Source organism: Esox lucius, chromosome 11 (assembly GCF_011004845.1).
Source record: "Esox lucius isolate fEsoLuc1 chromosome 11, fEsoLuc1.pri, whole genome shotgun sequence".
Taxonomy (NCBI): domain Eukaryota; kingdom Metazoa; phylum Chordata; class Actinopteri; order Esociformes; family Esocidae; genus Esox; species Esox lucius.
Window position 1 is genome coordinate 34,704,729 of NC_047579.1, and position 27,387 is coordinate 34,732,115.

The following is a 27,387-nucleotide window of genomic DNA, read 5'->3' on the forward strand; positions in this document are numbered from 1 at the left end:
AAACTGTGAAATTGGGCACCTTATACAAAATATATCTGGAAATATAAGCCCTCTTGCTTTCTTTTGTCTTTTTCTGTACTTATTTACTGTCTCTATCTTGCCCCCCAGGCAAATGAATTTACTTTATTATTTCATTGTTTTATGTTTTTATTGTTATGTTACTAGTATGTTTGTGTTTGCGTACTAGTATGTTTTGTGTTTGCACTATGGCAATAAAAAATAAATAATAATAGAAGATAATGGCATGCATACTGTATATTTTATCCTATATATGGGTGTAGATATGAGAATATATTTGTTCAAGTATTTAAAGTGCAGCATTATTTCAATGTATTTATTCGCCATAATGTGCATATTATCCAATTAATAAAAATGCAATATTATTTAAACAGCAATTTCTTACACTATTGTATAGATTTGCCAAATAATGAAAGCAACTATTGTGTAATGCAGTTTTCCATCCATTGTTTTTGTCGTTTACCTTTTTTTCCAATGGCAAATATGGAATTTTTACAGTAATGCACTATTCTGGACTTTATCAACATCTATCCATTTCTGTATGGGCATCCTTACTTGCTTGCTGTGTCATCTTTGATACTTCAAATACTGCACATAGTTTTGCTCATCTACACATTCCACTGGTAATATAGATATACCTAATATTTGTACATTTCGTTGTACTGTGCTGCATTTCGTTGTACTGTACTTGTACTGTTCAATGACAATAAAGCTGAATCTAACCTAATCCAATCCAAGATAGTGGAAAACATTGCAGTACAACTGTACATACTTTTTAGGCTGAATGTTATGCCTCATGAAAACAAGATGGCCACTTAGGATGAGTGCTGTTCTCCATGACAAAATAAAAACAGAATACCCAAGCATTAATCTAAGTGCATCATCCTAATATTATTCTGCAAATGTACAGCAATGGCAAAGTTAAAATTAAAGCACTACGTTTTCAGTTCTTATTTTTATGAAACAAAACAAAATGGAACGTGTTATAAATGCGCGTGCACGAGTTACAGAAACGCGCACTTAGACGCTCCCGCCCTCTGGCAGTGCTTCACATGTTCCCTTGTGACCAACCTCTGCCAATGAATGGGAAGTACAGTGCACGAGCATGTATTCGTGCTTGCGCACGCAAGGCTAGTATTTTAATCGGGCGCGAGTACGTGCGCGTACACGTCTATTCTTTGTGTGGCAGAGTAGAGAGGCCAAATAGAGTAACCATGGCTGACGAGAAACCCAAGGTAAGTTGCTTGAAAATATGCTTACATCTTATTACATTTATTTACATAAATAATTGAAGGAGAGCTAAGAAAAACATTTACATCCAATATTTCCTTACTTGAGATCTTACTTGACTCAAGTTGTGTATGCGCAACTACTCCATTTGAGACACCGGAAGACTTGTGCACGCGCCTGCATGGGCACGTAGCTTGCTGCTTGTTAAATTCCCGGCCAGCTAGCGTTTCTAGATGAGTATGTAAGACATGCAGTCATCTTCTCGTCACTCCATCTTTTGTATTTGCAATGTAAACTGACGAAATCGGTTACATCGAAACAGTTGTCTGAGTCACAGTGTATGTATCGCTTTGTAAAAACCTGCTGTTCGAACACTTTTGCATTCATTCATTGCTAGCTAGGTAGGCTATTAGGTAGCTAGCTAGCTAGAACTCTGCAGTAACAGCAGTCTGTTTGGGCAGAGTGGTATACAGCTGACTAAATATAACGTTTATTTCTGTGATTCAGAGATTAGAGTAACAGTCCAATATGTTATTGTTATTACTGTGCTATCTATTGCAACAAGGGTCCTTCTGCCTGCTTAGGAACCAACTTGGGTGATGAATTCCAGTTTTCAAGGTTTATTTGTCAAATGCACCGAACAACACAGCGTAATCCTGCACAATGAAATTCTTATGACCTGGCACCAAACAACTATGTAGTGAGAGTTAAGGAGAAGTATATACTAATGTATGTATGTACAAACCCGATTCCAAAAAAGTTGGGACACTGTACAATTTTGATTAAAAACAGAATGCAATGATGTGGAAGTTTCAAATTTCAGTATTTTATTCAGAATACAACATAGATGGCATCAAATGTTTAAACTGAGAAAATGTTTCACTTTAAGGGAAAAATAAGTTGATTTTAAATTTCATTGCATCAACACATCTCAAAAAAGTTGGGACAAGGCCATGTTTACCACTGTGTGGCATCCCCTCTTCTTTTTATAACAGACTGCAAACATCTGAGGACTGAGGAGACAAGTTGCTCAAGTTTATGAATAGGAATGTTGTCCCATTCTTGTCTAATACAGGCTTCTAGTTGCTCAACTGTCTTAGGTTTTCTTTGTCGCACCTTCCTCTTTATGAAGTGCCAAATGTTTTCTATGGGTGAAAGATCTGGACCGCAGGCTGGCCCTTCTTCTATGCAGCCATGACATTGTAATTGATGCAGTATGTGGTCTGGTATTGTCATGTTGGAAAATGCAAGGTCTTCCCTGAAAGAGACGACATCTGGATGGGAGCATATGTTGTTCTAGGACTTGGATATAACTGACAGCATTGATGGTGCCTTTCCAGATGTGTAGGCTGCCCATGTCACACGCACTCATACAACCCCATACCATCAGAAATGCAGGCTTCTGAACTGAGCGCTGATAACAACTTGGGTTATCCTTGTCCTGTTTTGATTCGTCTGACCACAGAACACTTTTCCACTTTGCCACAGTCCATTTTAAATGATCCTTGGCCCAGAGAAAACGCCTGCGCTTCTGGGTCCTGTTTAGATACGGCTTCTTTTTTGACCTATAGAGTTTTAGCCGGCAACGGCGAATGGCACGGTGGATTGTGTTCACCGACAATATTTTCTGGAAGTATTCCTGAGCCCATGTTGTGATTTCCATTACAGTATCATTCCTGTATGTGATGCAGTGCCGTCTGAGGGCCCGAAGATCACGGGCATCCAGTATGGTTTTCCGGCCTTGACCCTTACGCACAGAGATTGTTCCAGATTCTCTGAATCTTTGGATGATATTATTCACTGTAGATGATGATAACTTCAAACTCTTTGCATTATTTTTCTCTGAGAAACTCCTTTCTGATATTGCTCCACTATTTTTCGCCGCAGCATTGGGGGAATTGGTGATCCTCTGCCCATCTTGACTTCTGAGAGACACTGCCACTCTGAGAGACTCTTTTTATACCCAATCATGTTGCCAATTGACATAATAAGTAGCAAATTGGTCCTCCAGCTGTTCCTTATCTGTACATTTAACTTTTCCGGCCTCTTATTGCTACCTGTCCAAACATTTTTGGAATTTGTAGCTCTCATGAAATCCAAAATGAGCCAATATTTGGCATGACATTACAAAATGTCTCACTTTCAACATTCGATATGTTATCTATATTCTATTGGGAATTAAATATAAGTTTATGAGATTTGTAAATTATTCCATTCTTTTTTACTCACAATTTGTTCAGTGTCCCAACTTTTTTGGAGTCGGGTTTGTATATGTATAACATTTCATTGATTACAATCCCATATTGTCTCATTACATCACCACAAAACCATGGCTTTAGAAAAGTAAATTCTAAATAATAGTCAAGAATGTTATTATTTAGTATTTTTATGCCACTGCTGAACGATGAGGGTTTTAGTGAAGGGGAGACAATAGGTTTATTGGTATAAAACAAATCTGTTAATACAATGTTTATAACATCTCTATGAATGAACATCTTGTGACACATTTCAATAATAACTAGTAAAATACATTATTTGCCTTTAAGTTATTATGTGGAGTGATTTGTTACAAAAACAAAAATAAATATAAAAATTTTTGAGGCTTTTAGCTGACACTTATGACCGCTGCCATACTTGATAGTATGATAGTGATATTAGATTTGATTGGGACCAAGCTTATAATTTTCTCTTTTATCAAAGAGAGCAGCTTTTAATTCTGATAGGCAAGGTAGTATTGTTTATGAAAAATCTAATTTCTATTCAACCTTTTATTTGTACCAAAATGCATTGTGTAGAACAAACATTGTAATTCTAAGAATTATGTCAAATCTGTATTTCATTTAACTGAATACAATGTTTGTTGTGTCCACCAGGAGGGAGTAAAAACAGAAAACAACGACCACATAAATTTGAAGGTTGCTGGGCAAGACGGCTCTGTAGTGCAGTTCAAGATCAAGAGGCACACGCCGCTCAGCAAACTCATGAAGGCGTACTGTGAGAGACAGGTGGGTCTCCTATGGCAGCCAAAATGATGCCACTGGCCAACATCACGAGGGCTATCAGAGGCCATGGTCAAAGAATGACCCGCCAGCAGCACCTATAGGTAGGGCTAGGGCTTTTATTCATATGTGTCAGAGTACACTTGCAGTTCTGGGATCGGGTCTACACATACTTATTGAATAAGGTCCCAGAACCTTCCCCTGATTACAGTCCTACCTATGGGAAAAAGGGATTGATGGCAAAATATGTAAGTATATGTAAGTGTCAGAAGGACAAGGAAAGTGACTGAAATCTGGATGCACACTTTTTTTGTTCCATTTAAACTCTCAACACTGTCAGACATAGCCTTGATAATCATTGCTGTAGAAAATAACATTACTCAGCATTTAGATGAGCCAAATAAGGTTATCACAATGTTGAACATAGGTTGAAGCTTCTGAAGCTAAGATTTTACAATATGTTATTATCCATCTCAAATATCCACAACTTGTTATAGATGTTACAGATATCATACCACTAGTTTATTGGTCAAATGCACCGAACAAGGGTCATCCTGTACAATGAAATTACTAAAAGAGGATACTGACAACGCAGAGACAAAAAATTATTATCGACTAACCAGTTCACTATATAGACTTGAAAACATTTTACTTGGTTTGATTTTGAGAATATTCAGGTTGTTTTAGTATATTGGTTGACATTTCAATGGAATTGAAATACAAGGTATGGTAGCGCAGTCTCTAGTGCTAGGGCTTGCCAGGGCCTTATTGTGTGTGTTTGTGTGTGTGTGTGTGTTTGTGTGTGGATCTTGTCTCTTTAGCCAACTGCATCCATGTAAGTAGGCCAGGCTCAACTTATTTTATTTAGTAGAAGCTACTTCCCTCCCTATTAATTTTTATCTGATAAAGACTGTTTTGTGAACATGTGGCAATATAGTAATGGCCTTTTCTATTTCGAGCATTACTTTCCAACCTCAGTGTTTTCATTCACATAGTACCGAAAGGATAGTGACTTCTAAATGATTGCCGAACCTTGCTTAATGTATTGCTTGGGAGGGGATGATGCAGAATGTATTTGGAGAGATTCAGACAGTTTAATAGAATTTACTATCCATCTCTGTCTAGGGGTTGACGATGAGGCAAATCCGGTTCCGGTTTGATGGACAACCAATAAACGAGACTGACACACCAGCACAGGTAAGCCAGGAATTTCATGGGTGACCCTCTTTTTTTTTTAATGACAAATCACTAATTCCAGAAGGTTACATTCATCCCTGATTTGTTATAATTTACATGTGTGGATATTATTGCAAAATGTGTTCTAATGAAGCATTCCCATTCATAGCTAATTGATGTAAAGCTGTTTAATGAATATATTTTCAGTATACAGTAGAAACACATCAAATTGTTTAAATACTACCTTTTTCCTGACAGTTGGAAATGGAGGATGAGGATACAATCGATGTTTTCCAGCAACAGACAGGGGGTCTATACTAATGTGTGAACGACCCCCCACATCATCTTCCCCTTTCTCCAACCCCAAGACTCCTTTGCATTTTGTTCCATTTCCCCCCACAAAAATCAATACCATGCGCAAGATTTCCTGCTCACAGTTATACGTAACTGCTGTTGTATAGTGTTTTCATTCTTGCCTTTGTTTCCTTCCTGTTTTGTACATAAACAAGCTAAGAGAACTCTGATGTTAGTTCCATTCATATGAGGGTGCTGTGACAGTAAACGGCAAGATCCAACTCATAAAAAGTCCAATGTTTGGGGGACTGGTTGGTTTTCACTTAGATATCTATTTTCTGCCTCGTTTACTCTGAGAATGAGACTGGATTTTTATTCAACTTAATTTTCTGTTATCCGCTCCAGAAAATTGGTTTTATATCGTTTTTATATATATATATATACATATATATAAAATAGTGATTGTGTAGAATTAAACAGTTTGACTAGTCCATGCTTCAAATAAGGAAACCCTGAAGAGATGTATCAGTCCAGGTAAACATCTGTATTGTCTCAAATGTATTGTTAAAATAAAGTTATTCTCTTTTTAATCACGCTCAGTTTATTTGCTATGGGGTTCACGTCATTGCAAATATGTTAAAATATTATGTAAAAAATATGTTATGTTACACATAACTGGAGTACTTAAGGGTAATGTATGCTCAACAAACTTTATTCATCTGAATGAAAACATGTACCTTTCTAATTGACAGCATTCGTGTTCTTTCTCGAATTTGAAAAGTGGATAAAGAATGGGATCGAAACTGTAGATAACTACCTTTTTCTAGAACATTTTTAATATGGTGCAAAAAGTTAAAGGTTTTAACTGCTTTGAGGCTTCGCACAGGGGTGGAGAATATTGCACGTTAAAGAAAAAAAATTGACTTAGAATGGCGGTATGAGCCACCAACCAGAAAAAGGATCTCCGAGGTTCCGTCCAACCATAGCGGGTGGAACTCTAGTGGGCTGTGACTTTTCACAGCCTTCTCGTCTGGTGCATTCTTCAATTCAGTCGGGTGGAGTCAGCATCTCAGCTTTTTGTTGCCAAAATCATATTTTCTGGCCAGTTTTTTAAGTAAAAAAAATAAATACGAAGTTACTGGATTAATCGGTAGAAATGACGACGACAACAACCTTTCAAGGGATGGACCCCGGTGCCAAAAGCAGTTCCAGGTAAAATTTAAATCCGATAAAACATAATGGACAAACAAAAGAAAATGGGATCCACTTAGCTGCTGTACTCTACTTTGCTCTGCTTTCCAAACAGTTAAGAAGCCTAATATTCCAAACTAACTGGTCAGTTCGCTGGTGGCAGAGACGTTTTTGTTTTTATGTATATTATCTTTATGAAACCCATTCTTGCTTATCAGCTAGCAAATAGGGTGGTGCGAACAGCATTTTGGCTGTAATAGTGCCTCATTCATCAGCGAACGTGCTAATGCGTTAGCCAGCGGCGCGTATTTAACTACCTTGTCACAGGCCTTTTAGTAAAAAAAAAAGATTTAGATTTGCAAATAGTTTAATATCTGGTAAGCAACTTCTTCTTTTCTAGCAACCATAGTGGTCTAATTAACTAGTTTGTGGCACGGGCTAGAAGGCTCAGCTGTCGCGTGAAACTTATTTAAGGGAACGCTCGCCCTGAACGTCATCTGGAAACTAACAACCTTTTCTTCCTAGTATGGCTAACATATGTTGGATAAGCTGACATACTGGTATTGCGAATTCGGTTGCCCAATGGTATACAGTAATATTCTAATAAGCCACGTTGTGCAGAATTTTCCTTTTATGGATGTTCCAAGAACACGGTTGACTCAATCGGTCAATTAGCATTTCACCCAATAATTTAATAACCCTACTGCTTGGCTACGATTTAGAACTTGTATGAGGCCGAGGGTCTACTCGCTATCACTGCAAGAAAAAAGCGAGGCATCCCATCGCCTGGACACTCCTATGATTAAGGCGAGTGGCAGGGACCTGGAAGAAATACCGTTTATCAACCTTTCAGACACTCCATTTGGTTGGTAACCCGAGTCGGCTATGCGACAATTTCTTATTTAAGCTAGTTCTATGTTGTCGACTAATTGGTGGCTAATGCGGTTTTTACTTGTGTGGGGGCTTAGCTAAGCCTGCAAATCTTTGCTCATTTCGCCTTGGCTTTAGCCATCTTGGTCGGCTCTGCTGCTGACCATTAGAGAAATTCTTTCCGACAGGAGCAATCTAACTTTGGCACCCTTCAGCAATTGTACATAAGGCCATCAAGGCTTTCAATGGCTGACAGTATCAGACTTACTCTTGGCATCTCTTCAATCAATCGCTGATATCTGTTGAACAACTGTCGAGTTGTCCCACTTTTCTAACCGCAATGCCTCCTTTAACGGGAAATATTTGCCGTTTCATTGTTGGGTGGGGTCTCAAAAACAGCCCATTCTTTTTGCCGCCGGGTGGAAAGCATGAGCTCATCTTAACTATCACAGAAGGGTTAACAAGCCTGCTTTAGGCATTATGAATAACCAAGCGTTGCAGACAGGGTTAACAGCACCAACAATACGCCAATACACACTCCATCTTGTCATACTCTGTTTGTTATTCGTTTTTTATTCCAACAATTGATGAAAAGTATTTTTAAATTTTTTATCCTGTCTGTACAGCTGCTCGATGTATGCTGATGAATTCAGCCTTCTGTGTAGAGCAGAATAGAGGGGAGGAGATTGGGATTGGTTCTGCAAACACATCAAATTTTCTTCTCCACCCGACTGGGGGAAAAAGGCATTCCTTCTCATTTTCATGTCCCTTCTGTTTGTTAAGAGGGAAGAATGTTTGTAAGTGGGTTTACATTGTTTCTCCCATCTGCTTTTTGATACTCCATGTCCATTTATCCCTCCCTTGCCTATTGATATTTAGATCAACTACCAATAATGTTTTTTAACCTTGACATTGTACCCCCTATGCCTAAGCGCATGCCATGTCCAGCCATGATGCAGACTGCATTTGTCCAATCAAATATTGGAATGGCGTTGCTGTCTGGCGTGAAAGCCATCCCCTGTGTAACTGCAGTGGAATTCCTGCAGGGCTCAAATCTGCAGCTGGCCAGCATGGCACATTGCAGGCCCTCGGAGTCCGCTGTAGCCAGGGAAGGGGCGAGATTGGGAGTATCCAACTGCCTGACAGCCAGGGCACAGGCAGCGGGGAGACCGTGGGTGGACAGAGAGAAGGACGTCTGGGTTCTCGAGCAGCGAGGTGGCTGTGTGCTTCTCTATTTGTCATGTATTAAAGCGGCACTGCTGCAGTTTACTAGTGACATGGCGTCTGTGTGCTAAGCATGACCTGATGGAGGGGCTGCCGGTTGTAGTGTGTGTGTGTGTGTGTGTGTGTGTGTGATGGTTTGTGATGAATTATTCTCCCAACCTTCCTTTTGTTGTTCTGCAGGGTGCTGCGGCCGCCGGGCGGTGCCTCCAACATATCGTTTGGCACAGATGAAACCCCCCCTGTACGCAAGAATAAAATGGCCTCCAACATTTTTGCTGAGCCTGATGACCCTCACGCCCATCGGAGGAGCAACCCACCAGGTATTTAGTAGCAAATAGACTACACATTTAACAGTCATCAAGTGGGTCAGGCATGGGGAGAGGGAAACCTTCATTCATTCTAAACACATGATTAATGAGGCCCAACTGGGCATGACGCTGGCCAAAACCTTTGCCTTTGTGTTAAAACTATGGGGGCCTTCTGTCACTCTGAAAGTGTCCGGGCCAGGCTTTCTGTTTGGCACCCTTCACTGTTACCTGTCCTATTTGTTTACAGAACATTTGAGAACCCATTAGGATAGGGCATAGATACTCAGAATGACAGAAATCAAGTTTAGATTTACAAATCTTAACAGTGGGAATTTAAAGACGCAACTAGTAGTTGTTGTTGTGATTATTGGTCCCTGCCCCCCCAGCAGCATGCTAGTCATTGTACTTCCAAATGTTGAATTAGGCACACATCTATCTGGTGACCCCTTCATTTCAAAGATTAGAAATCACTTAAATATATATGGGGTCAAAATAAAGTGTACCTAAGTGTGTACTTATCATAGTAAGTTGGAATCTAAACTACTCAATCATCCAGTTTCAGATCATATACAAGCCAGGTGTATATGATTTAAATGATTTATGGAACAGATGTTTTTTTCCATCACACATCAATCAATCAGATTTATTTCATAGAGGCCTTTTTGCTTCAGCAGTTGTCACAAATGCTTATGCAGATACCCAGCCTGAAACCCCATTAGCAAGCAACAACAGAGTTGATGCACATACTTGTAAATGCTCTTATATATTTATGCTATGTTTGGACTGTACAGAGCAAGTCTCATGGTTACCATTGTTTTGGGCGCTCTTTTTAAATAACAAATGGGCATTATATCAGATGGGCTTTACTTCAACTTATCTGTTGATCTTGACAGAAAATAAAACGTCTAAATTACACCACTTATGCGCAGGGATTTTTCTGCTATAGAAACCCCTGGGTGAACCGGCAAATAGTTTTTTTTTGGCCTGTCCAAGAAGAAAATGCAGAAAATACATGGAAATCAATACATTACTTAAGAAAATGTGCGTGCATTTATTTAATGGAATTCTAAGGTACTATGGATGGCCAATCCACTATTAACAAACTCGCTCTTCTGATCTTGTGCAGATGCCAGCTGCTAGCTCCTTAATAAAACAAGATAACCGTTTATGTACTGACAGTGAAATGCTGAAGATATTTAAAGTGAGAGATATCGCCCCGAATTAAGACTCTACTTTGTCTATTAGCTGCATTGTCTATATATTTAAATGGTAATGCTGCAGCCTGCATTTTAATTTGGTGAGGAATTGAACATGTAGCTAGATAATGGGTTCATATTTTGCCTGTTTGTAAAACCATGAAAAAAAGCAAAAGGTCATTCTTTACCTCTTAAAGTAAGCAAATGTTAGCAAGGTGACCACAAAGCCTAAACATTTCACTGACAAAACCTTTTAATAAAATGTTAAATATGAAGTGATAATATTGCGTTAACTTCAATAGCCTTCTGTAACTGCTTTATTGAATTCAAGTATGTTTTTAGTTTTGGAAAATGAATTGTGTACTAGTGAGCTGGTGACTGACATTATTATTATTATTATTATTATTATTATTATTATTATTATGAATGTAGGTAGTTATAAAACCTTTAGTAGATGGGGGTTTTACAAGGTATTTATTAAATATTTTCACATTACATAACATTTATTAGTTATTCATCTTTTAGGATCCCTGTCAGTTTCATGGGCCTTTATATTGAATTTCAGGAAATTAGCTTTAAAATAACAAATATATCCTTGGAGCATTTGTAGAATTAAGAAATTATTTTAAAATATTGTTAGGGAAGGGCCTCTACGATTACTTTAAAAATTGTGGTTAGGGGGCCAATGTCTCCTATCGTTGTGCGCTTTACTATGCCTTAGAGCATGAACGTACATGAGTCTCCACCGGGATGTTGGCAAAGTCCAACATTGCTCTCTGTGAGGGGGAAACTGAAGTTGTCTGCGTGGAGGGAAAGAGAAAGTGTCATCCCCATGGCAGTGATAGGAGAGACATTATATGGATATGACAGAAGAAATTAACTTTGTTTATTTAAGTCCCGAGGGAATGGTAGGTCTTCAGATTTGTGTGGAAAAGGGGATGGGCATGCTGTTTGGCAATGGAACACATTTTAGATCATGAGGGAAATGGTTCTCTGATCCAATGAGAACAAAGGAAAAAATATGTAACTGTTAATGGAACTATGTTCAGCAAAAAACCGCTACCACTTGTCAGCTGGCTTAAACCATCCCCACGGTGAAGCATGGGTGGTGGGAGTCTGGTCATGACTTATGGAAAGGTAAACTGAGAGAAATACAGTGGTCAGTGAAGAACACCTGACCGAGAGAAAACGGGTCCTCAGTCTGGTGCAAAGATGAATCGTGCAAGGAAGAACACATTTCTGAACTTGTTTTTGCTTTGTCGTAATGGGGTATTGTGTGTAAATACAGAAGGTTTAACGCAATGACACATTTTGTAGGACTTTTATGGAGACCTTTGCCTGTTGCCTTTTTAGGGCATATATGCAAGAGTACACTGTGCCCTTCCTGTTTAAGTTGTTAGCTAAACACCTTCCCACATAGTGTCTGTTGAAGCAACATTCATTGCTTTTCCTTTAAGTAGGCCTCCAACTGGAGCAGAGGAAGTTACAGGAACAGTATTCACTACAGTACTGGGAATTCATCTCACATGACACAGGATCACGTTTTCCTTGCTCCCTACTTAACCGTTTAGCGGTGTGTCCGGGCCCGTTCACGAGCCAGGAAAGTGTTCATTCACTCTGACAATTGTAGCAGGCAGCTGCTCTAACTGTTCACTGTCTTTCTGACTTTCTGCATTGTCTCCGGCTTCACAATGAGTTCATGTTAAGTTCAGACAAACAAATGATGACATTTATGCACATTCCTAGGGACACCTGGATTGCTTGGATATTTTGGCTTCTGTAATGTTGAGTACCAGGCGTGGCTTATAACTAATTAAAATGGCTTTGACAAAAAAAATTTGATAATAGAGCTGCGGTGGTAATATAACGTCCTTTAAAAACATTGTGAAAAGTGAGGAAGGAATCGAGATTGATACATTCAACTATATTAAAACATGAATCACTGTTTAGGGAATAACTAAATGTATTGAACATTTTAATTTGCCATCATTTATTCTAAAGCATTAATATAAGTCCATGATTTATATTTACTGGAACTTTCTGAAGAGGCAACGGTAATGTCTCCAAATATGATTCATGAGTCTACCACTTTGTTTGTAGCCATGATTTAATTATGCTAATGAACATTATTTTTGTAGCCTGTCTTTCCCTATAAAAACAAATCTTCCAGACCTCAAAAGTGGTTGCCTCATGCGGTTTAGACATTGTGGAATTGGAACACTTTTTTTCGTTTTCTTGTAAAATTGTGGGGTTTTGAAAATTAATGGGGAAAATATGGTGTGTGTATGCTTTTGCGCTTTAGGCTTACATCCCTGTTTCAAACAGAATGCAATGATGTGCAAATCATTGGAACCCTGTATTCAATAGAAAATAGACAACATATCAAATGTTGAAATTGAGGCATTTTATTGTTCTTGAAAAAAAATGCCCACTTCAAATTTGATGCCAACAACACATTTAAATAAAGTTGTGAAAGAGGCAACAAAAGACTGGAGAAGTTGTGTAATGCTAAAAAAAACTAAACCTGGTGGAATATCATACTACTAATTCGGTCAATTGGTAACAGGTCAGTAACTTGATTGGGTATTAAAAGAGCATTCCAGAGAGGATGGGCCTGACAGAAGTAAGGATGGGGAGGGGTTCACCACTCTGAAAGATTGCGTGGGCAAAACGTTCTACCATGTAACAATAACGTTTCTTAATGTAAAATTGCAAAGAGTTTGGGGATCTCATCTACGGTACATAATATAATTAAAAGATTCAGAGAATCCAGAGAAATCTCTGTACACTAGGGAAAAGGCCAAAAACCAATTTTGGATGGCTGTGAACTTTGGGCCCTCAAGCAGCACTGCGTTAAAAACCAAAACAATTCTGTAGTGGAAATTGCTTCATGGGCTCAGGAACACTTCCGAAACAAATTGTCTGTAAACACAAGTTAAAACTCAACCATACAAAGTAGAAAATATATGTAAACGAAATCTGGAACCACTGCCGCCTTCAGGGTCTGACCTCATTTAAGATGGTCTGAGAAGAAGTGGAAAACTTTCTTGTGGTCTGACAAATCCAAATTTTAAATTATCTTTCGGAATCATGGATGCCACATCCTCCGGACTAAAGAGGGACCATCTGACTTAATAGTGCACAGTTCAACAGCTGTTATGGTATGGGGGTGCATTAGTGCACTTGGCATGGGTGACTTGCACATCTGTGAAGGCACCATTAATGCCGAATAATTTATACTGGTTTTGGAGCAACATGTGCTGCTGTCCAGGCAGTGTCTTTTTCAGGGAAGGCCTAGCTTATTTCAACAATACAATACCTACAGTTCAATATGCACACATGATCCACAGAGTTACGATATGCTGGTCATTTTCCTATAATTTCCTTAAAAAAAACATGCTTATTGCGCTGCAGACTTGGGGGCCCAGGCCGTTAGGGGGCTCCTGAGGGCTGACAAACTTTGCTCCACAGCAATGTCTTAAAATGTGGCAATCTTAGTGACCACAACCTGTTACACATCCAATGGACGATTTGCAATTACATCACAGTAAGAAACCCTAAAAGCGGAAGCTAAAAACGTTCTCTCATTTAGCTTCTGTTAATTTAACTATTAGGACATTGTAGAAAGCATCATCATTAATCTCGTTGTGGGGCTATACAATTAAGTATTGCGTATATACTCCATAATTCCAAACTGATACATGTCAATATAGTTTGAGAGCTATACACTATCAAGTAAGGCTAATGGAATATTTTAGAATGTTTAGTTTACCATGTCGATATAGCCTGCTATTATTATTATTTTTAACATTTTAAGCACAGACCAATGGTGACAGCAGTTGAAACATCAGATCACAATTTTACTATAATATCGCAAATCATATTCAATACATTGTGTCCGCACCTAATTATAGTGATAACCTTATCTTGAGGGTTCTGGAAAATCCCTGCCCTGCAGGGAATGTATAAATTGGAAAAAAGTATAAAACTGAATTAAGATAATATTAAACACATTTATAGGAGCACTTACATTTTATAATGCTCAATCCAAATCCTGTTGCATCAGATTTCATTCTGCTTGAATATACTCAAGTCAATATTAATATTTAAAACATGAATATAGGTCTTGTTGGATGTAGTGTTTTCTCCATGGTGGTCTATAACATGTCGCGTTTGCTCCATGGTAGTCTTTAGCCTGTACTGTTTTCTACTTGGTAGTCTATAGCATGTTCTGTTTTCCCCATGGTGGTCTATAACATAGTGTTTACTCTTGACATCACAATCTGCAATAAGCTGAAAATGAAGCCAAACTGGTTTGTCTCATGAGACTGCCGATGTTAATGGCCAACAATGTAGTGTTTGCTTGTTTGGCCGTTTGAACTTGTTCATTGAACAAGGTCGGTCTCGGCTAACATTGAGGTTAAAGACATGACCATACTTGACTCTGTCTGTCTATACTTACCCTAGACTGCTTTAATGATATATTTGGTTGTGGGGTTTCACCCAAATGTAGTAAGAGAATATATGCTGCAGTGTAACAGTATTTCAATTCAGCCGTTGCTCTCTGCTTACATTATTATAGTGCTGAGACATAAGCATAACTTGTACAATGGCCTTTTTTGGCAGGTTATGCCTTGAGGAATGCTGAGACAGCTCTTACGATTCCTTGCTGGTTCATTGAAGAACCTCACTCAGACGCATGGGCTGTTTTGAACTATAATGCATGTTTAGGAGCAACCTATGTCAATGAAATAGCCTGCACATAAGAAACAAACAAGAAAGGACACCACTTAACATGGTAACATAGCTTAGTTGTTTCTGCGTAGAAAGACACTGTCAAATCTGATACTTGGTCTTGGGGTACTATCAGAATATTTGGACTCTTTTTGGCAGTAGCAAGTCAGTCATAACAGCACTTGGTGTCCATTTCAAGTGTTCATCTACCATTACTACAGCTTATTTAAAAGCACTAAAGCAGTCATTCAACAGTGTGTGTGATTTAAAAGGGCTTGTTTAGTCGCAGTGACACTTCACAATGCTGACTCTCTTTGCAAGCCACGAATTGACCTCGAACAAACCCTTTGTTTGTCTTTTGTTGCCCCTAGTCATGTAGACGGCAGGCCAATCTGTTGACTTCCCATTGGTTCTGTTGTGCAGCTGTGGCTCACTCACAGTGCGTTAGCCTATGTGGGTTGGTGCAGCCTTTGTCTGGTGCCCACTGGTAGCCCTGAAATAGAGGATCTGACAGTCTCTCAGACTGATTGTATCGCAGTCCTGATTTGGTAACTTTTTAAGTTAGCCGAACATGTATGTTGTATCTGGAAATGTAAGTGGGCACAGTTGGATAAAAAGCTTTAATGGCTATCAAGGCCATTTCATATTTCTTATATTGAATGAGTGAATTATAATGTTGCATTGTAATACATCAAATGGTTAACCGTCCTCCAGGAGGGCTTTTGTGGCAGTCCACATCTTCTAGGGCTGTCAAAATTGCTCAAAAATGATGTTGGAATATTCCCTCTAAAAAAACCACAAAATTCGAACTATTCGAACATTTGGTTGCGCATGAGCATTTTGTCAATGACGCTCTTTACGTCAATAACAGGACAAATTAATACAAAGAGACATAACTACTTGTATAGGTAGTCTATTTAAGTTTAAACATATTTGAACGTAAAACCTACACAAAAACAAGTGAATCAAATGATGACCAAGACCGCAGACCTCACGCGAGCACTTTTTCTCTCTCGCCTTTACGCTCTCTGCGCAATATGTGGCTTTGCGCATAACGGTTTAAAATTAACAACAATAAACACATTTTGAGTGCTGATCAAGAGTTTTGTGCAAGCAATTTAAGGTTGCGACTATTGTCCCAAATATAGCAGGCTTCATTCAGCGATTGAAACAAATATTATTAACATTAATTGAAGTTTCACAGTAGTCTATATAGAACCGACATTGAACGCTCCGAGCTAGCTGTGCTGTGGTAAACATGGAGCTTTTCCTTGACATGAAACAGTAAATAATCAAACCAGTGGAAGCCGTGCATTTAACCTTTATTCATGCATATGCTTTGTTTAACATTAAATAAAATGAGGCACACAATTCCGAGAAATGTGACAACAAAGAACTTTTACCCTGAGGTTCATAAAAAATAAAGTGCTTTTAAAAACAAAAAAGGCTACTTACATTCTTGGCGCTTGAAATAAAATAATTAATTTAAAAAAAGACTGCAATCAGGCCCGCTAGCGTGCCCACTTGCAAAGCAGTGGGCTACCTGGTATTTTAGTGAATTAATTCCAATGCATATCAACGGTCAACTTGGATTGGCTCATCATTCATCGGTCGTACGGGATGGTAAACTGTATCTCGGAAAATATTTAATGACATGCAGGTTGAACAGTATTGTGACTACAAGTTTCTTGTTCCTCGTTTACACCTTTTGGAGATGTTGTGAACGTAATGTGTCCAAAAAGACAATGAAATGGGAGGAGTGCTAAAAAGCCCACAGGATGGTGTCTGTCCAGGCAGAATGTAGGCTTGGCTGTGGCACACCTGCCTTCCCTATAGCACTGTGGATTCATCTGCGCCAACTCCTGTGATGTGCAGAAGTATTCCCTCTAGTGAGAAAATAATGTGTGGCTAGGAAGAATCTGTGGAAAAACTGAGGCTCTCACTCCTGGTAGCTTTAAAATCCTATTTTACTCCATAATGAAATTAAGTTGACACCCTTCCACCTACACATCAACCCAGTAATGTGTTGATTACAGACCATTCATCTGGCCTATAAATGAACCATATAACGGGGTGTTCCGGTAGACATCTGGCCTATAAATGAACCATATAACGGGGTGTTCCGGTAGACATCTGGCCTATAAATGAACCATATAACGGGGTGTTCCGGTAGACACCTGGCCTATAAATGAACCATATAACGGGGTGTTCCTGTAGACATCTGGCCTATAAATGAACCATATAACGGGGTGTTCCGGTAGACATCTGGCCTGTAAATGAACCATATAACGGGGTGTTCCGGTAGACATCTGGCCTATAAATGAACCATATAACGGGGTGTTCCGGTAGACATCTGGCCTATAAATGAACCATATAACGGGGTGTTCCTGTAGACATCTGGCCTATAAATGAACCATATAACGGGGTGTTCCTGTAGACATCTGGCCTGTAAATGAACCATATAACGGGGTGTTCCGGTAGACATCTGGCCTATAAATGAACCATATAACGGGGTGTTCCGGTAGACATCTGGCCTATAAATGAACCATATAACGGGGGGTTCCTGTAGACATCTGGCCTATAAATGAACCATATAACGGGGGGTTCCGGTAGACACCTGGCCTGTAAATGAACCATATAACGGGGGGTTCCGGTAGACACCTGGCCTATAAATGAACCATATAACGGGGTGTTCCGGTAGACACCTGGCCTGTAAATGAACCATATAACGGGGTGTTCCTGTAGACATCTGGCCTATAAATGAACCATATAACGGGGTGTTCCGGTAGACATCTGGCCTGTAAATGAACCATATAACGGGGTGTTCCGGTAGACATCTGGCCTATAAATGAACCATATAACGGGGTGTTCCGGTAGACATCTGGCCTATAAATGAACCATATAACGGGGTGTTCCGGTAGCAGTTTGCATTATGACAAGTAAACCTAGTTGTTGCAACGTAATATCTAGAAATAGCCAGAAGCCTGGCTTTGCCTCCATTCATCCTACTGGGCTAATCATTCATTAAATGCTTCATCATAACAATAATGAATGCATGCCCCCCCCCCACAGACATTGCCACGGGTGTGTGTCATGATAGGAGTAGTTGTCATGAAGACTAAGTCAATCAGACTGGGCTGTTGTCACTTCCTGGGCTGTTGTCACTTCCTGGGCTGTTGTCACTTCCTGGGCTGTTGTCACTTCCTGGGCTGTTGTCACTTCCTGGGCTGTTGTCACTTCCTGGGCTGTTGTCACTTCCTGGGCTGTTGTCACTTCCTGGGCTGTTGTCACTTCCTGGGCTGTTGTCACTTCCTGGGCTGTTGTCACTTCCTGGGCTGTTGTCACTTCCTGGGCTGTTGTCACTTCCTGGGCTGTTGTCACTTCCTGGGCTGTCCACACTATGTCATAGTTCAGTTAATGCAGCGGTTTGCTAATGTGGACTTTGGGGTCAACACTCATCCACTGGATGTTTTTTTTTCTTCCTGCAGGCGGGACGGCCAAAGGTACTTTGTGCGGGGAACCATCTGCCCCTCTAAGACGGTGCCAACAGCCACTCCTCTTCCCCAAAAACAGTGACACAAACGAGGTCATCACCTCGATCAACATTCCTGCAGGGGTAAGGTGGAGGGGTCACTGACGTGTCATTGGTTGGTTCATAGATAATACGCTTGGAGTACAACGCTTGATTTCTCCAAGCCTTCTGTCTTGCATTGTTTTCAGTGATTGTCTTGTATTGTTGAACTGACTTTAATTGATGTACTAAAATTACACAGTAGTAGTAAAATGCTAGGGTTATTTGTGACTTGACTGTGATAATTCTTTCTTTCAGGTTGAGGGGTGTGAACAGGCAAACAATGGTAAGTATTTTAATAAATAATGCAGTGTTTACTCATGAATATAGATTAAAAAAAATGTTTTCCTAGGGAAACCTAATTAGACATGTCCATAGACATCCTAGGAGAAGACATTCCCGTGTCTCTCAGACCCGTCTGTAAATAGCAGCGCATGACACCCGTTATCCATGAATGGCCTCACAGGCCACTGTGGTAGCTCGGATTATTCCACCCTGCACACCTTTTTAAACGGACTAATCTGACTAGTTTTTATTATCTAAAATCAAGATGACCGTATGAAGCCATTTTACAGCAACAGTTGTCCCAATGTGCTGGTACAGAAACCCGGCCTAACGCCTTGAGGGGCCGGGGTCCCAGGCGTGCCCAGTCCATACATGTACTTGACGACTTAAGGTTTCACAAGCTGTGGCCTGCAATGGTCCACCAGGACATCTGTCGTATCTTGTTTGTCCTGACCGTGTGTTCTGCCAGGAAAAACCCATGGTCTGTTGTCATAGGCTTTATGACGCAGTGCTTCTACCGGCTGTTTTGTCTTGGGCCACACCTTTAGTCATGACAATCAAATTAACTTTTATTTGAATTTGCCCTTTCATACTTGCTTTGTGGTCTGTAAGAGTAAGGGTATTTATTAGCTTCCACGTTAACTGTCATTTTAGTTGACTAATGACTTAATGGTTAAAACATTGTTTATTGCTGCTTTTAAGATCAATACTACTCTGCATTCACAGTACAGGTGTTGGGGAGACCACAAAGCACTTATGACTGGCTGATTGTAATAGCCTGCACATAAGAAAAATAACTGACTTTTTCATCATGGAAACCCCTCTTTTACTGCCCAAGGGGTTGTGATCTAGCCTCCCCAAAAATAATGCATGGATGTGTACTTTGAAAATCCACCAGAAATAGTTCCAATATAACCATAAACCGTTATTTTAGGCTTACTATAATGTAGCTACTGAAGGTAGCTGGCAACGTTTGTCTATCCTGAATGTATCCTAATACATAATTTTTGACTGAGACAAGGCTTAAACTCATGAAAAATGCTCATGTATTAAAGCACATTTTTGTTAGCTAGTATTTCAAGTCTGTTTCTGAGATTATAATTAAAAATATTGGGGTAACTATCTACTTGCATCTAATGCATGTTTATTGACATTGGTGGCTGTTTCAGTGAATCAGTTTTAAAGAAACCCCTACATCTAGCGCAGTGCAGAGCAGTGCCTTAGAGTACATTATATTACAGTTGGTTGAGCTAGTCCGTTGGCGAAACAAGTCATAATGGTGTTTCTTTAAGAGGGAGTCCGTAATATATGGAAAACGTGGACCATGGGATGGGCTTGACTGACCTCAGCAAGGGGTTGGCTGACACAGTCACATGTTGAAGTGGAGAATTACCTAAGCAGTGTGCTTAAGATGGAAAAATACTTAAGGTCGTTGAGGCCAAGATGCTTAGAAACACCAGGTTAAAATGTTTAAGTGATTCGATAACCCTAAAACATATTTGAATGGTTCCCATAAACTCTAGATTTCTGATAATGCATCATCAACCGAGAATAAGTGCCTACTCCTTTAACAGTATATTTTCATTATGTATGAAATTTGCCTTGGTGGAGGACTGTTCATCTGGTTTGACTGAATTTTATTTTCTTACCTGAAAAATAAGTGGTTCACCTCTATCTCCTGCTAATTGTAATTTTGTTGACTTGTCCTTTAAAACGTGGATGAACCAATCGTGTTAGTAATGCTGGAATGAGATGATGCATAGTTGGCCAGTCAGAAAAACCTGACATTGTCTCATCCTCTCTGGTGAAGTAGACTGTGCTGAAGAAGCCGAGGAGGAGAAGAAAGAGGATGCCCCACAGCCCTCTGCTCCCTCGGGAGAAGCTGCCAACCCCACTGGCCCCGCTCCCTACGGCCGAAGAAACCCCCCAGGTGGCAAGTCCAGCCTCATCCTGGGTTGAAGTCTACTTTAGTTGGAATGTTTTTTATTTTTGAATGAATTAACCCCCACTTTCCCCTTTCCCACCTCACAGTTCCACTGTTAACCCTCTTTCTCTGCCCGACTCTCCACCGCCCTACCACAACCCCTCTATGAGCCATGGAATTTGGTCCCCCTGTCTTGTCCTCCCACCTTTTGTTTTGTTCCTTTTTTCTATTAAAAGAAGAAAACCGTTGACAGAAGCACTTTATGTATCTCTTCTTCCCTCCTCCCATTAGCCCAACCTGTAGTGTGCCTACATCGCGCCTGCTGGAAAAGGCATGACGTTTTAGCTTGTCTCATTCTCCCCCTGTTGTAAATGGGTAAAAAAAAAAACAGTATAAAAAGATTTGATGCGTGAATTTCTAAATACAATAAAGATTGATATGAATTTCTGTGTTGCTCCTGGTTTGGTTTTTGAGGAAAGATGTTATATTTGTGGCTCTGTCTTGAATGTTTCGGATATTCATGGGGAACCACATCAATTACCTAGTTGTAACATGAAGATGACCGTCTGGTTCTGTCAAAGTAACCTGGAACTCCGAAGAAAAATCCAAAGAGGTGGTAGCTGACTCAGCTTTGAGAGAGGATTCTGCTTTTTATTTGGCGCTCAAATTCCTAGGTACCATCATGTTCCCAAACTACTGGTGGAAGGAAAGGATTGCAAAGATCACTAAGAAGGCACACCAGCGGATGTACTAGTTGTGGCAGCTAAAATCCAGATCTGGCTTTATGCATGACGCAGCATCCATGATGGGTTTAGTGAAACACATTGTACTGTCTGCAGAGGGCCATCGGCTGCTATATGCTTTCCACCGAGACCCTGCATGACTATGGTAAGGAGCAGGTAAGCTCATCGACCCCTCCCACCATGGTAAACCCTCTGTCCCACAAGTCATCCTTCATGTGAACAGTACATTTTAGTCATCACCATACAATCCTGCCATTATGGGGAGTTGCAGTGGAATATAATGGTAAGTGTATGATTTGGTTGATTGAGCAGTTGAGACTACTTTTAAAATGACTAATCAACCCATCAATTTTTTTTATAAAGCCCCTTTTACCTCAGCAGTGGTCACAAAGTGCTTTTACCAAACACCCAGCCTGGAACTCCAAGGAGAAAACAACATTTTGGCTAGGAAAAACTCCCTAAGAAGTCTGAAATTTAGGAAGAAACTTTGAGAGGAACCAGGCTCAGAGGACAAGTTATAATGTCTTGGAATGAAAGAAACTAGTTAAGTCATACCTAGTCCAGTCGTAGAAGTAACCCTGTTCATTGAGATACTATAGGATTTGGTTCCAGCTAGGCACCACTCTGACCAACTGAGTTTACTGATCAGTTCAGTGATTCGCAGTTAATAGAGCACATGAAATGCCTATTACCCTCCAGGACCAAGATTGCCTACACCTGTTGTAGACATTGCATATTTGGCTATCCACTGTCGGCCTGATTCATTTGGCCCCGGCACTGATTGTTCCCAGGTGTGAATCCTTGTGGGATGTTTCCTTTCTTGTTTTTCAAAGTCCTTAATATGTTTTTAGTTGTCCAACTGGCCACTTTCATGTATACCTTCTGCCAAATCTCAGGGACTGTAACACCCAAAAGTAAGGTATTCTGTATGAACAATTTGTAATACTTTTGCTAAGGCCACAACTCTCCTATTTTCCCTAGGAAGTCCCACAAAAATTACTCAAAATGATCAAATTTTCTTGACCTTGGTGGCGCCACAGAGCTCATTCTATAAAAAGTTTTAGTTATTCGGGTGGCACATGGGGGAAGCAGATTTTTTAAATGTTTCTAAATATTGTGGGACACATTTAATTCCCTGGATGGTAAGGTAAGTCCATACAGAATATACACACGCCAAGCCCAGATATATTTGAGAGTTTGTTGTCTCCACCTATGTAATAATGTGAAACTGAGAGGTGAATGAACCTATCCAGTCTTTGTGTATGGTACTGGGGAAGTGTAGTCTACAATGTATTGCAAGCTAGGGCCTAGGTAACACATTTGATTATTTAGTCCTTACTGTTTCTGTACAGTCCTAACTTTTTATTTTCCTTCCATCCCCATGGATTAGAGTTGGAATGTGGAACTGTCATCCAGGTAGACTCTGGGCAGGATGGAGTCCTACATTGCTCTGTGATTCTTGGTGGTGAATCATCTCGGGACGTGATGATAGAGCAGGTGGTGTGGTGGAAGAAGGACCAGAATCACCATCGCACCCATCCCCCAGTTTTCCAATACAGCTTAGATGGTCAACAACCCAATGATCCCAGATTTCTGCCAAGTCAAAGATATCAGCTCGCAGGGTCATTTGGCGTTGAGGAAGAGGGCGACTTGTCCCTGTTGGTCAGAAAAGCCCAGCCTGCAGATGAAGGTCTGTATGAGTGTGTGGTGGCCACCAACCTTGGACAGTGGAATTGTACAATCATCCTAGAGGTTACAGGTGAGTTTTAAATCTTGAGGCCAACATTTTAAAGTAAGTAGAAAAGGAGAACCCAGGGCTAATAATGCAGAATGTGTGACAAGCGAAACCAGCACTGACCCCACTTTTATTCACATTTTGTATAAAAAAAAACAGGTTCAATGTATTGTTCTCAGAATGTCCATTCCACAGGACAATGAACCTGCCATGGACTTTTCGCTCCATTTAACTTCGCTGCAAAAATAGCCTTAAGTGGAAGTTAAATGTTAACCCACAGAAAGACAAAGCCTGCAGTGTCTGAACAAAGCCAGCCTTTTCAGCACTGCGTGTAAATGTACCACAGCCATTATCACAGAAGTCAACATTGTCCGATGACTTGTCTATTTAATCTTTTTTTAGAAACCAGTTGACACAACAATGTCAATACTACATCACGTGTGTGAATGACTTAAGCTGTTGTATTGATGAGTAAGGTGGGGGAAGGGGCAGGGAGATTGTAAGCCTCTTACATAGAAGACGTGGACAGATCAAGAAGTCCACGGGGGGTCGTTCCATTCGAAGGAATTATTCGAGACCGGCCTAAAAGTGGCAGTTCTTGTCGGCTTGTATGTCTAGTGTTTGGACATCACATAGAGGGACACCAGAGTGCCAGTCATGCAGTGAATGTCATCACGTCTCACGGTCACAAAGTAAAAGGGAAAATGAACCTCTGGCTTTCCCATGATGATGGATGATGGCATGGATTTCACTTGTACTTTGTGTTACAGGACCAATGCTTAAGGATCCTGAGGACCAAAATGAGATGCCCAAGAGGAACTTGATGTGGTTGGCAGCTGTATTTGTGGTTGTAGGCTCTCTTGCTTCTGGACTGTTGCTTCTCAAGCTGTTTCAAACCACAACACCCTGACGATGTCTGTACCCAAGATTACGCTGGTTATGGTGAACATTTTGCTGCGATTGTCTTCAGTCCTTTGTTTTTCTCTCCGTTGTGTCCTACAAACCGCTGCTTTCAACAGTCTGTAAAGAGTGAGGAATGCAAGAAGATTAGGAAAGAATTTCCTGTGTTTCAAATGCCAGGATGTTATTTATATTACTTTCTTTATTGCATTTCCCCCCACATGCAGATAGAAACTAAGAACTTTTGTATTGTAAGTGTAAGTCTTGGTGATCCATGAGGAATTTGTAGTTGCAGAAGGTATGTATTAATAGATTATTGACATTTGCATCATATTAACATATGGAATGTTGGGTGATCCCCAGTAAAGCATGAGCCTAGCTTAAGAAAGCCATGTTGATGGACAGGACTGTTCCCATAACATTCTCAGAAGTTCTATGGGCTCTTTTCCCTCTCAGTCTTAGCTCTGTTCTATTGCAGGCTACAGCCAGATGACTGGATATGACTGCACTGCCTGATATGGCTGGAAGAGGGAGCAATCTGGTGCAACAAGCCAATTCTGGTTCTTTTCAGAACTTACCGTTTGACCAGTCAGAATCTTGTGAAAAGTCAAATGTAAAATATCAATGCAATTTACATCACCAGATCGTATAAACCAAACCAGATATTTTTTAGCATTTATTGTGATATTGTGAATAAAACCTGAAGTTAGGTTTGGGACATTGGTTATGGGATCTTTGGAAGAATATGCACATTGTCAGGGTTACACAATTATTTGTAATACTATAAATGCGCTCAAACTACATATGAAAAGTATTTTTTTATCTTTATCTTCTATGTACAAACTCTCCTCTCTGTACCCCAGTATTTCTTTGAAATATTATTATAACACCATAATGGGCCACATAGTGTGGAAAACCATAATTATACACTTCCCTTTGATTTAAAAAAGTATATGACCTCTACATTTATCTGCTCAATATATTATAGTCAAATAAAACCGATGTCACCTTAAAGTAACTAATTTGTCAGTGTTTTATAATAAAGGTCAAAACTAATAGTTTTTCCTATGTAAGGTAGTTAAATAACATCTCAGGGGTTTGAATAGTTTTTTTGTCCCAAGATACTGTTAAAGCCTTTCCATGGTTCATGCAGTTGGAATTTGGAGAGTTGCAACTGTTTTTATTTCCACAAGAGGGGGGGCTCCCTTTATTCTCTGCATTATTTCAATCAAACATTCCTAGAGTACGGCCTTACATCACATTGAAAGCAGCTTATCTGGACACTTGTCACTTCACATCTGGATTACAGCAACTCACTGTTTGTAGGGCTCCAGGTAGTGATGGCCATTCGAGGCTTCATTAGCATTATTTTAGCAGCAGGATATTATGCTGGCAGCGCTCAGATTTTCTTAATCACAATAAAAAACATTATTTAAATGTATATAGTTATACATTTCAATGTAATATAGATAACATTCTAGTCTGTGAAAAAGAAGAGAAAATAATAACATGGGTATGGACATTAAACATAAAATGTATAGACTAGATTGTAAACTATATTACCTTATACATTTAAATGATGGCTTTTATTTTGAAAAAGAAAATCTGCATTTGCACTGCTAGCACAATATCCTGATGCTAGAGGAACGGTAATGAAGCCTTGATTGGCCATTATTAGGTCCGGGCATGTGCCACCAAACCCCTGCGACTTATTCAGAATGTAGCGACCTGCCTGGTGTTCAAGTTCTCCATGTCACCCTGCTTCTCACACCACTGGTTTCCAGTTGAAGTTTGTATCTGCAACAACAGGAGCCTCTCCCCCCCTGCAGCTATGCTCCAACTCTTCACCTCTACCCAGGCTCTTCATTCAGCCACCACCGGGCTCACCCCCTCCCCGCTTCGGGGCAGCTCCCAATTTACAAAGTCAGAACTCTTCATTGTCCTGTCCCTCAATGGTGGAACTAAGATCCCATGGGGGCTAGAATAGCTGAGACTGCCCATTTTCAAAAAACCTAACTAAAATGGTTCCACTCCCACCACCTCTGTTGTCTTTTTATAATAATGTAAATAAATAATAGACTTTGTTTTTATTATTTGTATGGTCTTCTTTCCAGCACTGGGTTTGGCTGAAACTAATGCATTGACTAGAATGCCATCACTACTGAGCTGTGTGTTTGTTTTATCTAGCTCTCTTAAAATGTATGCAGTTACGGTAAATCACTCTAGATAAGTGCATCTGCTAATGACTAATGTGAAAATGGTGTGCTGGCTCTTGTACAGCTCACCAAGTCAACATCAGGGGCCGTAAAAGAGAAAGATGTCCGAGGATCATTTGGACGCTTCCATTACTAGTCATCTGAGTGAGATAATGGTGCTACAGAAAGTGGCAAGCAATGACGGTTGTCTGCAAAGCCAGGCTGCCATGGTCAGACATCTCTTGTTCTGATCAAGTTTGCCATTTGTCAGAGACATGAGACTGTACTTTCACAGCAACATTGACAAGCACTGTGTGCCAGCTTTCAAGTGAGCCTTTCCACTCATGTAAAAACTGCCATTGTGCCCTAAAGAGACCTACACTGCTGCTGGTTAGCATGCATTTTTGAATGTTGATATCTTATATGTTTATTTTATTATGGGTGTATTTGACATGGCTTGCACTTAGTCTCAGGGTCAAATACAATTTGTGACTCATAATCACGTGAGATCAGTAGCTGCTTCTGCTTTTTTTTTTTAATCTCTAATCATTCCCTATCTCTCTGTTGTTTATCTCTGTGTTTTTAAGGACAGATAACTAGGCAGCGTTATCTAGACATTTCCATTTATTTTGAAAGCTCAGATATACAGTGCATGTTGGTAAAACATGTCTGCTCTTTATTTGTGTTATGCAATCTTCCTTTGCATCGTATCGGCTGATGGTGAGTGGTATTTATATGGTTTAATAGTTTTCTATTGGGAGAGTCATATACTTTTAAGAGTTAATGAAAACATT

The 27,387-nt window shown here is 40.0% G+C and overlaps 3 protein-coding genes across 7 annotated transcripts; all 3 read left to right on the forward strand.

Annotated features, from left to right (window-relative positions):
* Nucleotides 1-1,147: 1,147 nt before the first annotated feature.
* On the forward strand, nucleotides 1,148-6,310 carry sumo2b (small ubiquitin like modifier 2b). The gene is made up of 4 exons (XM_010874431.4): nucleotides 1,148-1,253; nucleotides 4,122-4,253; nucleotides 5,373-5,444; nucleotides 5,682-6,310. Exons 1-4 carry the CDS (start codon nucleotides 1,233-1,235, stop codon nucleotides 5,742-5,744), a joined length of 288 nt encoding a protein of 95 aa, XP_010872733.1. The 5' UTR covers nucleotides 1,148-1,232; the 3' UTR covers nucleotides 5,745-6,310.
* Nucleotides 6,311-6,699: 389 nt separating this feature from the next.
* jpt1 (Jupiter microtubule associated homolog 1) lies at nucleotides 6,700-21,408 on the forward strand. Of its 4 annotated transcripts, none has more exons than XM_010874434.4 (5): nucleotides 6,700-6,929; nucleotides 9,183-9,322; nucleotides 18,729-18,856; nucleotides 19,070-19,097; nucleotides 20,910-21,408. In XM_010874434.4, exons 1-5 carry the CDS (start codon nucleotides 6,874-6,876, stop codon nucleotides 21,053-21,055), a joined length of 498 nt encoding a protein of 165 aa, XP_010872736.1. In that variant the 5' UTR covers nucleotides 6,700-6,873; the 3' UTR covers nucleotides 21,056-21,408. The 4 variants fall into 4 exon arrangements, with proteins under 4 accessions (XP_010872736.1, XP_019906182.1, XP_019906180.2 ...); XM_020050623.2 differs by having other exon boundaries at nucleotides 6,702-6,929; nucleotides 20,907-21,408; XM_020050621.2 differs by lacking the exon at nucleotides 6,700-6,929 and adding an exon at nucleotides 8,695-8,993 and having other exon boundaries at nucleotides 20,907-21,408.
* A 1,108-nt stretch (nucleotides 21,409-22,516) lies between these two features.
* LOC117595269 lies at nucleotides 22,517-25,523 on the forward strand. Of its 2 annotated transcripts, XR_004576460.1 has the most exons (4): nucleotides 22,517-22,677; nucleotides 23,154-23,522; nucleotides 24,269-24,440; nucleotides 24,877-25,523. XR_004576460.1 is itself a non-coding variant. In XM_034295354.1 (3 exons), exons 1-3 carry the CDS (start codon nucleotides 22,572-22,574, stop codon nucleotides 24,406-24,408), a joined length of 615 nt encoding a protein of 204 aa, XP_034151245.1. In that variant the 5' UTR covers nucleotides 22,517-22,571; the 3' UTR covers nucleotides 24,409-24,745. The 2 variants fall into 2 exon arrangements, 1 of the variants encoding a protein (XP_034151245.1); XM_034295354.1 differs by lacking the exon at nucleotides 24,877-25,523 and having other exon boundaries at nucleotides 24,269-24,745.
* The last annotated feature ends 1,864 nt before the right edge of the window (nucleotides 25,524-27,387 follow it).

What these genes read in the sequence shown, in the direction of transcription:
- sumo2b (XM_010874431.4), top strand. Translation starts at nt 1,233, where the DNA reads ATGGCTGACGAGAAACCCAAG. An exon ending in TGGCTGACGAGAAACCCAAG is followed by an intron (nt 1,254 to 4,121) that starts GTAAGTTGCTTG and finishes TGTGTCCACCAG; the next exon opens with GAGGGAGTAAAAACAGAAAA. An exon ending in AGACTGACACACCAGCACAG is followed by an intron (nt 5,445 to 5,681) that starts GTAAGCCAGGAA and finishes TTTTCCTGACAG; the next exon opens with TTGGAAATGGAGGATGAGGA.
- jpt1 (XM_020050621.2), top strand. Translation starts at nt 8,719, where the DNA reads ATGTCCAGCCATGATGCAGACTGCATTTGTCCAATCAAATATTGGAAT. An exon ending in TCGGAGGAGCAACCCACCAG is followed by an intron (nt 9,323 to 18,728) that starts GTATTTAGTAGC and finishes TTCTTCCTGCAG; the next exon opens with GCGGGACGGCCAAAGGTACT. An exon ending in GTGTGAACAGGCAAACAATG is followed by an intron (nt 19,098 to 20,906) that starts GTAAGTATTTTA and finishes TCTCTGGTGAAG; the next exon opens with TAGACTGTGCTGAAGAAGCC.
- LOC117595269 (XM_034295354.1), top strand. Translation starts at nt 22,572, where the DNA reads ATGTTTCCTTTCTTGTTTTTCAAAGTCCTTAATATGTTTTTAGTTGTC. An exon ending in AGGGACTGTAACACCCAAAA is followed by an intron (nt 22,678 to 23,153) that starts GTAAGGTATTCT and finishes CCCATGGATTAG; the next exon opens with AGTTGGAATGTGGAACTGTC. An exon ending in AATCATCCTAGAGGTTACAG is followed by an intron (nt 23,523 to 24,268) that starts GTGAGTTTTAAA and finishes TTTGTGTTACAG; the next exon opens with GACCAATGCTTAAGGATCCT.